The 10,811-nt window shown below is 41.6% G+C and overlaps 1 protein-coding gene across 1 annotated transcript in view; it reads left to right on the forward strand.

Moving 5' to 3' along the window:
- Positions 1 to 10,811, forward strand: part of LMNB2 (lamin B2) — a 51,072-nt gene that overhangs the window by 11,019 nt on the left and 29,242 nt on the right. The window contains exons 2-5 of the mRNA XM_019550662.1: positions 1,186 to 1,322; positions 7,219 to 7,375; positions 9,803 to 9,928; positions 10,281 to 10,451. Coding sequence (XP_019406207.1) covers positions 1,186 to 1,322; positions 7,219 to 7,375; positions 9,803 to 9,928; positions 10,281 to 10,451 — 591 coding nt within the window. The remainder of the gene's footprint in view (positions 1 to 1,185; positions 1,323 to 7,218; positions 7,376 to 9,802; positions 9,929 to 10,280; positions 10,452 to 10,811) is intronic.

A 10,811-nucleotide genomic window follows, 5' to 3' on the forward strand; every position in this document is an offset into this window, starting at 1 on the left:
GGATGGCCTCCTTAATAAACTTTTCTAAGATCTTCCCCAGGATAGAAGTCAGGCTAATGGGCCTGTAGTTAGCCGGATTCACTCTCCTCCCTTTCTTGAAGATCGGCACCACATTGGCCTTCTTCCAGCACCTCTGGTGTGTTCTAGTTCAAAAGCACGCCACCATCGTTTTCTGAGCGCTCGCGTGCATTTCGCTGCTTATACAACTGCAAGCATCAGCACTGTGGCACTTGCATGTCTAAAAATCCCCTAAGTGGCTGGAGGCCACATGAGGATGGTTGGCACCTTTCTGAACTTGGTTGCAGTGAGGAATGCATTGTTCCTGTAGGAATAGCAGAAGTATTATGTTGGAAATTCTGAAAAGCGTGTTAGAAATAATTAACAATAATTTTTGATGAACTGCAGACTGATTTCTAAATTTCAAAGATGTGGAACTGATTTTCAGTACTTAAATCTTAATTCCCAAGCCAGAATCGTTGTTGCTTATATCTAGGTGACGTTACTTATCATAGAAGCAACTTTAAAGCAGTAACTGTTTTAAGTAAGTGGGACTAGTTAAAGTGTGATTCTAGGAATTAATCATCTGCTACAGGGATTTTCCAACCTTTTTTAATAAGTGTATCCCTGGTGGCGGGACATAGTGAGGTGGGGGGTTGGCAGTGCCTGGCTGGGCACTGAACGGTGGCAGCATGGGGTGGTGAATGGCGGCTGCTGCTACCTGCAAACCCACCCCCCGTCCTACTAGCCGGGCGGTGCCTGTGGGGCCTGCAGAGGAGCGCCACTGCCCTTGCCCTACCCCAGCCCTGCTTCTGGGAGGAGGTGGCAGTCTGTCCCCCCTACCCCTGCGTACCCCCTAGGGCCTTTCCAAGTACCCCTGGGGGTACGCATACCCCCGGTTGACACAACCACTGATCTACAGTTCGATTCTATACAAGACTTGGCTGCTGCAAGTTGTGTGTTTAAAATTTTGATTTTATTTTTAATATAAATTGGTATGATGTTCACATGTTGCTCTGAAAGGATTCATTTCATTGAAACAAACACTGTGCGATTTTCTTCAAATACATATTGAGCAAATCATTAATTGAAATTTAAACTTATTGAAGAATATAAACTTTATGATTTTATATTCTTTTTGAAATTTTAACTGCCATAACCATCTAAACTATTTCTTTTTAATCTTAGGTGAGTGGAATCAAAACCCTCTATGAGTCTGAGCTGGCTGATGCCCGAAGAGTTCTGGATGAGACAGCCAAAGAAAGGGCTAAACTACAGATTGAAATAGGAAAGCTAAGAGCGGAACTTGATGAGGTCAACAAGAAGTAAGGAAACTTGACTTCAGTATCACTTTCTTGTTTTGAGAAGGGGTAGTATTGACCAAAGGAACAATCATACTGACAAATAAAATAAGGATTGGTAGATGTCTTTTAAGGGTGCCCAAACTCAACCTCAAATGATTGGTTTAATTTGGAGGGTTGTAGGTTGTAGCCGAGTTGATCTAAGGACATAGGCAGACAAGGTTCTTTGGGTGAATCTGATATCTTTTATTAGACCAACGTTAAATAGTTGGAAAAATGTTTCTTAGCAAGCAGCCTGACGAAAGATTTTTTAAACCCAAAAGCATGCTAAGAAACATTTTTCCCACTGTGTAAGTTGGTGTAATAAAAGATATCAGATTCACCCAAAGAACCTTGTCTGGTTTAATTTGGAAGCACTTGGTGAAACTCATTGCTTTTTGCAGGAAGCCAGACCAGGTAAACATAATGGTCTGGCTTCCTGCATAATTCTCTAGATTAAAAACAAATATACACCTTTGAATTGAATAGAACAATGTATACATGGTCTAGAACCCCTGTAGCATATCCAGGGTTTGGGGGCCTCCAAATCTGTTTTGCTGCATTTTAAGACCGTTGCTTTCTGTCCTGCCTCTTCTATACCCTCTTCCCCCCCTCCCCCCTGTTCTTTATGGCAGTCTTTCAAATACTTGAAAACCACTATCATATCCCTTCCCATGCAACTACCCCTCCCTTAATTTCATGCCAGACTGAACATACCTAGTTCTCCCAGGCTTTCCTCACAACTCTAACCTCTTATCAGTTTTGTTTTTCCACATTTGGATCCTCCCCAGTTTCTCCATGTCCTCTTTAAATTGTAGAGTCCAGGGGTGCACGTAGTACTCCAACTGAGGCCTAACTAGCATAGAGTAGAATGGTAGTATTACATCCTGCGTCTTGTATCTAGGATTTCTGTTTAATGCAGTACAAAATTGCATTGGCATTTTTTGGTGACTGCATCACATTGCTGGTTCACTTTGAGTCTGTGAGCCACCAGAACCCCTGTATTATTCTTGCTATTTTCTAGTCCAGGGGGTTGCAAAATATGTACCTGTGGGCTGGATCTGGCCTGTGAAGCCACTTGATTTGCCCATGGAACATCTGACCTGCTGCTGCTGCTGCTTCTCCCAACTGCGTAGCACAAGTGAAGCCGCCTCCTTCTCTGCCGCCGCCACCCCCCGCCCCCAGCCATCTGCACAGACAGGTGATGGGGAGAAGTGGCCGCACTTGTCAGAAACACTGGCCCACCTTGGACCTGAGCCAGGTTGATCTAGTACTCCACTGCAAAACCTTGCTGACTGCCAATCATTTTCCATTCTATATTTGTACATTTGTTTGGGTTTTTTTCTAGATGTAGCATCTTGTTAGTCTGTGTTGAATTTCACTCTGTTGTTTAATGCACATTTTTTCCAATCCATTAAGATCCTTTTGAGTTCTACATCTAATCTCCTGAGTGTTTGTAAATTCTCTGTTTTGTTTAATATGTAAACTTGGTCCACATGCTTTCTCTTCTGGCATCAAGTTCACTACTAAAAATATGAAACTGCACCAGAACTGAAATAGACTGTGGTAGAATGGCAGTTCAGCAATTTGAAACTTCTTGGGATTTGTATACCAATAGGGACACTTAAAGTAACTGTGTAACTACATAAGAGATCAGTCAAAGTCATTGAGAGATGCTTTTGAAAACTTTCCTTATGTAATTTAATTTAATTTAATTTCCAATTAAAATTAAATTCTAATTACACTAAATTAAATTCCAGTTAACTTCATAGCTTTTAGCCTGTTATGTCTGGTTTATATGTGGCTGTCAATGATTTAATCCATGTATATTTTTTGGGTCTGTTTGGAAAACATTCATGTATCTGGGCCACCTGATACTAATAGTGTGAAAATGGCCTCAGAAATAATATGCTCATGCTGATGGAACTATAGCACTTGTTCCTGTTGCTAGCCACTATTCTTTACTTTTGCAAAGTTCATTGTACTGGTCACTGTAGTAAATAAGAAACATGAGTATGCAAAATGTTTGGAATGACTAAATGTGATGTCATGCACAATACAACAGTCTGTCTTGTGCTTTTTTCAGCAGCGTGACTTGATATTTACAATTGTTGGGCTTTAGAGTTTAAAATCCATTAAGGTAGGTAAGAGAATTTAACTTAGAACTGTTATTTCAGTTAGTTTTCAGACTCAGGAAACCAGTAGTTTTCCATCTGGTTCATATTTGGAATCATGAGAAAATAGGGCTGGATGAAACCTTTTGAGGTCATCTAGAGACCAGTGGTTCTCAACCCTTTTTGTACTGGACCCATCTGTAAACACTGATTACTATTAACCTAGTTCTTGTCACTCTTGACCTGCTGCCCCCAGGCCCCAGCCCTTCAGTGTGTGGGGGGCAGGAGGGTCTCACGCAGCCCCTCTGACATCTTGTCATATAAAGTAATTATAATAAATCTGTGAACACGTACCACTGACAGGTCATCTGCGTAGCAGCGGTGGTTCATGTACCACAGATTGAGAACCGCTGCCTTGGGGGATTCTAGGAGTCAGCAGAACCCTTGCCTTCCATCTGTGGCCAGGAGTTTCTCACTCTGCAGCTTGCTGGGCCAGCCTGCCTGACCTGGCTCAGACCCGAGGCTTACATGCAGCCCTGCCCCTTCCTGTCAGATGGTGCTCCGGCTGAGCAGAGGTTTCTGGTTAGTGCCTGAAGGTTGGTTGCCTAGACAGCTTGTAACTGCAGCTCTTGCCACCTCCCTGCTGTTGGAGCTAGGCTCAGGCCCTACTGGCCTGTTTCCTTAACTGCTTATTCCTTTGCAGTTAACTCCCCAGAAGGTAGAGTTCTCTCCTAACTTGCTGCAGGTGTGCCCCTTCCATCTAACGGGCAGCTCCCTGCCTAGGCAGCAGTGTTTCTTCGCTGCTTTTCTTCTTGTGGCTAGCCCCTGTTCATCTTTTTGGGCTCTGCCTGCTGCTGCCTTTTCTCTCATTAAAGCAATGGGACCCCAAGACTCCCTCTTACAGTACTATGTGCAAGCTTTGGTAAATACAAGTAGTAGTTAATGTTCAAAATCAGACACTTGTTTGAAAAAAATTGTTGCACCACATAGTTCTTTGTAAATCATGCTTCTTAAGGGAATTCAACAATGAAAAATCAACTGTGAAGGAAACTGCAGCTAGTACCCTACTTCAGAGACTGGTTTCTATTCGTATACCTTTTTAATAGGCAAGCCACCCAGAAAACTCAAAAGGCGAGAAAACCAATGCAGTCTGAAAATTTATATTGAACACTCTTAAAAGCAAAATGGGACTGTATAGCTTATTTAAAGCACCTTTATGCAATGCGTTTTTAAAACAAGAGTGTGACATTGCCCTGGCTGTGTGTGTTAACAGATTTGCTATAGAAGTGATCTTGAAGTCAAATGGAAAGAACACATTGCATCAGGGCAGAAGGCAATCTATTGCTTATAAAGTGAAGGTTATGTTGCAGAAAACATACCATGTGTTACTTTTCCTGCGTAATATTTGCCTGTTCAATTTGGGAAATTTCATGTTAACTTCAGTGTTCTGCTCTTGTATTTGAACATGGGATAAGTCCCTTTCTTCTGCAGGCTGCATGCCCCAGCCAGACCTACTGTGCTCTGTCTACTCAGGAGGGAGAGTTTTAGAATAATAAACAAGCATCTTTCATAACATGCTATCAAGAAAAAGTACCATATTTATCCAATTTACTCTGAATTTAGGACACCCTCCCTTGATTAGATTCTAGACTTGGAAAATTTATAGATTTGTTACAATTTTCTAAGTTTAGAATCTGACTTTCATAGGGTCATCTTAAATTTATTCCCCACCCCCCTCCACCATGGCAGGTAGTAAGTAGGGAAGGTGGCAGGGGAGTTGAGTGGCTTGTCTCTGCCCCACCATACTCTGGTGCTTGCATGCCCCATACCTACCTCCACAATGCCTGTACCTCTTGCTGTCTGCTCCCCCCAACCCTCCCCCACATGCACATGCACCCTTCCCACCTGCCGCTTGCCCTATGTCCCCTGATGACTGTTTCTCCCTGCAGTGCTTGCACCCCCTTGTATGTGCTTTCCGCACCCTCTGCCACCTGCCCGCCCCCTCCATCCCTGCTGCTACTTACAGCCCCTTGCCGCTTCAGCTCCTGGGGCTCTGTTCTGGCTGGAGGCACGGATCACAAAGCATGTGCTGCCTCTTGCCCTAACTCAGCAAAGCAGCTGTTGCAGTGGTGGCAGCAGCTTCAGCCCTGAACCTGGACTTGGGGCTAGAGCTGCTGCCACCACTGTGTGGGCCCTGTCCAGAAATAGCATGTGCTCTGTGCTCCCTGCCTCTGGGTGGAGTGGGACCCCAGCAGAAGCTGGAGCTGCGAGAAGGTAAATGGAGGCAGGCAGAAGAGGCTGTTGGGGGGCAGGTGGTAGGGCAGTATCACTATAAATAGTGTAACTCCAAATAAATAACTTTGGAGTTTCAAATAGTGTTTGCTGTTTATAAGGTTACATATCATGTTCATAATTTTGTTAAAATAGGGAAGGAAAAAAAAAGGTGGGGGACACACGACAGTTTCTCCTACTAAATGATTTAGCGTTCTTCATCTCCCCCTGCACTCTATAGACACCTGCTTTTGCTTCTGTCATTACCACATTTCTAGCCTTGGTGGACAAGTGTTTAAGGGTCCCTTGTTTTAAATGGATATGGTATTCCAACATTTAGGCTCTTTGGGAAAAGAGAAACATATAGTGGTTGATTCACAATTTAGGATGATATTCTTTAGTATTGTGGTCCAGATAATAAAAAAGCAGGTTTTTGGATGAGTTCCAAGATTAGTCATCTGCTTCTGTATGAGGACTGTTACCTTCCTTCTCTCTTTTTTCCTCATTCTTGAGTTCAAGGTTTAGGATAGCTCCTTTTCCCATTGTTTACAGAAGCCTTGTCATGAGAAAGTTGTACCTACAGTGTAGTTCAGCTATTTTCAACTTTTCAGATTTAGGGCATCCCCTCAGAAAATGTCAGGTGTTAGTTTTTACTTCATTTTTGACTACAGAAATCTAGAGCAGTTCTTCTATTGCAATAACTCGGAAACACCACAAAAGGTCAAAATGTTTTTAAAAATATTAATTCCTATTTGAAATCTCTGGGTTTGTCTTTTGAATCATGTTTGCACACCAAATAGTGCTAATACTGTGTGGCACCCCATGGCACCCTGTTGAAGAATCACTGGTTTAGTTTATGCCATGGTCCCAGTCTCTGCTTTTATTCATGGTTCACTGCCCCTAAAGCTTCCCACTTAGACTGGCATACTGGTGCCTGCATAGCATACAGATGGAAATGTCTGCATCTCTTGGTCAGCTTGATCAGTAGTTGTCGTGTTTCATGTTACAGGTCTGCTCAATCCCCCCAAACACCGGCCTGCTTTCCCTAAATATAGAGAGGCACCCCAGGGAATCTCAGGGTGCCTTCCCATAAGCAGGGAAGTAGGGTGCCCCATTAATCCAAAACTGTCTCCCTGAACATAGGAGAGCAGGCATGCCAAAGTGGGAAAAGCAGGGAGATCACGCTACCGCTTTGTGAAGTCTGTCAGGGGTGGAACCAAGTGGGAATGTGCGTTTCGCCCAGTGAAGTAGATCAGTTGTGCTGCAAGGCATCATGGCACAGCTGATTCATTTCATTTCACAGTACCTTTCTACTCTCTTGCTGTGCTGGCCTCGATACCGATTACAATCAAAAGACCTTTTGAGTATACTATATTTACTTCAAAAGGTTTTGTTACACTGAAATTCTGTATCTCAGATGGTCTCCAGTGATTATTATCCATTACATACTACTCAGTACTGTGTATGTGTATAAAGTTTTTTTTTTTCTTTTTTAGCCACAAAAAGAAAGAAGCAGAATTGTCTGTTGCCCAAGGTCGTGTTAAGGATCTGGAAGCCCTGTTTCACAGGACTGAAGCAGAACTCAATACTACTCTAAATGAGAAGCGTACTCTAGAAGCAGAAATTGCTGACTTGCGGGCCCAGCTTTCTAAGGTAATTAAATGAATGTCATACAGCTATGTTTTTTTTCACAAGCTAATCCTTGTCAAGTATGATGCTTTATTTTACTGTGAGTGTATTAAGTTGCATATCCGTATTAGTGAGATGATGTAAAGAGTAAGAAGCTATCTTGAATCGGAGCTCGGTATACTCTTAATCCTAACCTGTCTTTGTCTAAAGTCATTAAGAGTTGAGTCTCAGCCATTGCTTTAAGATAGTCAAAGTAATTTCTGTTCCACTGTAAGGTTTTCTTTGGATCAAAGTTTTTATTTAAAAACTTCAGAAAAATGTTCTGATATCTTTCAGATAATAGTTTATTAATGGTTAAGTGTCAGTTAAAATGATGTGTGGTGTTTTCACTCCGTAAGTGAACAATGTATATATACACTACTTATTTTTCTTAACAGATTTATGATGCCCACAAACATTTGCTCTTAAGTAAGGTCATCCTTACATTTTCCTGAGTGCTTTAGCACTGATTCATGACATTCCTTCTAAATATGTAACAGTGTATATGCAACAACATATATACCCAGATTCTACTAATGGAAAATATTTTTAAAGAAAAGTTCATGCAACTAATGCATTCTGGTGGAAAATAAGACTTTATTATATTCAGATTGTTGTGAGAGATTAGTGGACTGTATAAATTGGTACATGTCTTTTGTTTAGAGGTAACCACTTGATTAAAAAAAAAAAGAAACAGTGGCCACTATGCCAGATTTACTTTTTATCAAGAAATGGACTTTGAGAAGGCTGGATTATTATGGCAATACTAACAAAGAAAGCAAACAATATAAAGCAAGACAAAAAACATGATGTTTCTTACTGAGCTGCTTCTTTCCCTTTTCTGTTGGGGTAAGTGAGCACAGTAGTAGCAGGTCGAAAGTCAGTTTTCTAAAATCCCCATGCTGCTCCTAGAAACAGGCACATGTGGCACTGTCCCTTGTGCTTCACCTCTGTTTCTAGGAGGGTTGGGGGTGGGAAAGAGGGGCAGGGGAAGGGAGGGGACCAGACTGGGAAGGGCTACAGCCCAAGCTAGTTCTGTCTGCTTTAGTGCATCAGAGAGTCCTGATACAGCAGGAATGTGCATGGGGGCATTGTAGCACTCAGGTTGAGAACCACTGATAAACAGGTAAAATGGTTGTACTGATTTAAAAGGGGTTGGTGTAAGGGAACGACATCTTTCAGGCTGTTCCACTTTAACTGTTTTTATAGGATAAAAGAACAAATAAAAGCTAAACTGAAGCAGCTTACATTGGAATGAATCAGCTCCTAAATTGTTGTTGTTTAGTTTCTACCTACTGGAATATAAAGTAGATGCAGAAAACAGGTTGCAATACAATAAGTGGAGTAGACTGCTTAGGGAAGTTGTTGAATCTCTGTCATTGGAGGTGTTCAAGAGGAGACTGGACAGACATTGGTCAGGGATGATCTACATGTAGCCATACCTGTGTTCTAATGTAGGTATTTCCTATGCTTCTGGGCTTTGGTGGTTGCTGCATGAGGCTGGGGGTGCAGGGGGGGAAGTGGAGGAATTTTTTCCCCCTCCTGCTGCTAGGTGTCAGATTTTTTTTGTTTTTTTGTTTTTTGTTGTCTTTCAAAGCCTTCCCCAGAAACTTTGGGTGTTGGCTGCAGCCAAGGTTGGAGATGTTGACTGAGGTGTTCCTGCTGGGATTGAAATCTAGAGGTTCGTGGCTAGAGGATCTTGTCCTTCCACTCGCCGTCAGACTAATCACCATACTGGGGGTCAAGAAGGAATTTTATACTATGGTCAGACTGGCATTGATTGTAGAGGTTTTTGCCTTCTGTGTAGTGGGGGTGTTGCCCTCTTCCTGGGATCCTCTTGAGCATATATTAACCACCTTTGCAGCAGCAGTACATTGGCTGCCATGGTCTCTCTGCTTTATCTGGGACAGGTTAGGCTGTTATGTCTTGTGTTTTAACTGTGTAGTTTTGCTAAAAGGTTAGACTGTGGATTTGTATAGGATGGTTTGGATAGGGATGATCCTGCCTTAGGCAGAGGTTGGACTGGATGACCTGTGGAGGTCCCTTCCAGCCCTACTTCTCCATGTTCTTCTTTCAGTTACTATTCTTGTTTTTCCTGCCCATATCCTAAAAGTTAAGTAGCACTCTTGATCTCTGGTCCTTCTTTATAAATGGCAACAGAGTTGTCTGAGAGTGTTTTTGTCAAGGCCTTAGCATAAGTGTGCAGCTACATTATAGGAAGGCACAACGTATATAAGGTTAAATTCATTAAAGGTTGCTTACCATTTTGATCGACACAGAACTGGTTATAGAAGGCACCTGAAAATTGTTTAAAATGTTATGCCTTTTCTTTCAGGGAAGAGGGAATTGTGAAATATTTCATAAGTAGAAAGTAAAGATGACTTAACTTTTGGATTCTGAACTCTCTACTAGGCAGAAGATGGCCATGCTGTGGCTAAGAAGCAATTGGAGAAGGAAACACTGATGCGGGTAGACTTGGAGAATCGTTGCCAGAGTCTACAAGAGGACCTAGATTTCAGGAAGAATGTATATGAGGAGGTATTATCAACCTGTAATATTAATAATATTAATGTGGAGCTTATATAGTCCTTATTCATAGTAGTTTTTGTAGTGGGTTTCTCATTTGTTAATGGAAGAACACAACAGCCCTTCCCCATATTTTTAATTTCTCTTCGTATTTTTAGTGAAGTTGGTTCATGTTTAAACACATTTACAGTTAGCTTGTAGCACACCTTTAATAGTTCTGGCTTCTTTATAGCACTGGACTTTATTAAATGACTTCAGTGCTTGGGAACCAAAATATCATGGAAACAATTCTCTCCAGCATAAATGAAACTCATTGTGCTTGCTTTAATTTGATCCTGTATCTTCATTTTTTTTCTTTATGTAGGAGGTGAGAGAGACAAGAAAACGGCACGAACACCGTTTGGTTGAGGTAGACACTAGTCGCCAACGAGAGTATGAATCCAAAATGGCTCAAGCCCTGGAGGATCTGCGCAATCAACATGATGAACAGGTTAAATTGTACAAAATGGAGCTGGAGCAAACCTATCAGGCTAAGGTAACTAATGTTGTCTTGTAGTATCCTACAGTGTATTGGATGCATCACAGTATAGAAAAAGCATATTTGTATCCTACTGAAGTATTACTAAAACAAAAGCATTGAGACTGGCTCCAAAGTTATGGTCTCACTAGGATTTTTCTTTTTAATATACACTTAACACTTTCCTAATTTACTTAATTTTTATAAAGAATCTAAGCATATTTGACTTTTCTGAGTTACTCAGGGTTGAAAGTTTATTTAATTCCAATAGGGTCTTATAAGCAAGGATCCTGGTTTTCCCTGAAGAAAAAAAAAATCACAAATTCTCTGATTAAAAAGTCCAAAATTCATGATAAAAATTGAAGGCCCCCCTATGGC

This window comes from Crocodylus porosus, unplaced genomic scaffold (assembly GCF_001723895.1).
Source record: "Crocodylus porosus isolate Cpor-Errol unplaced genomic scaffold, CroPor_comp1, whole genome shotgun sequence".
NCBI classification, from domain to species: Eukaryota; Metazoa; Chordata; order Crocodylia; family Crocodylidae; genus Crocodylus; species Crocodylus porosus.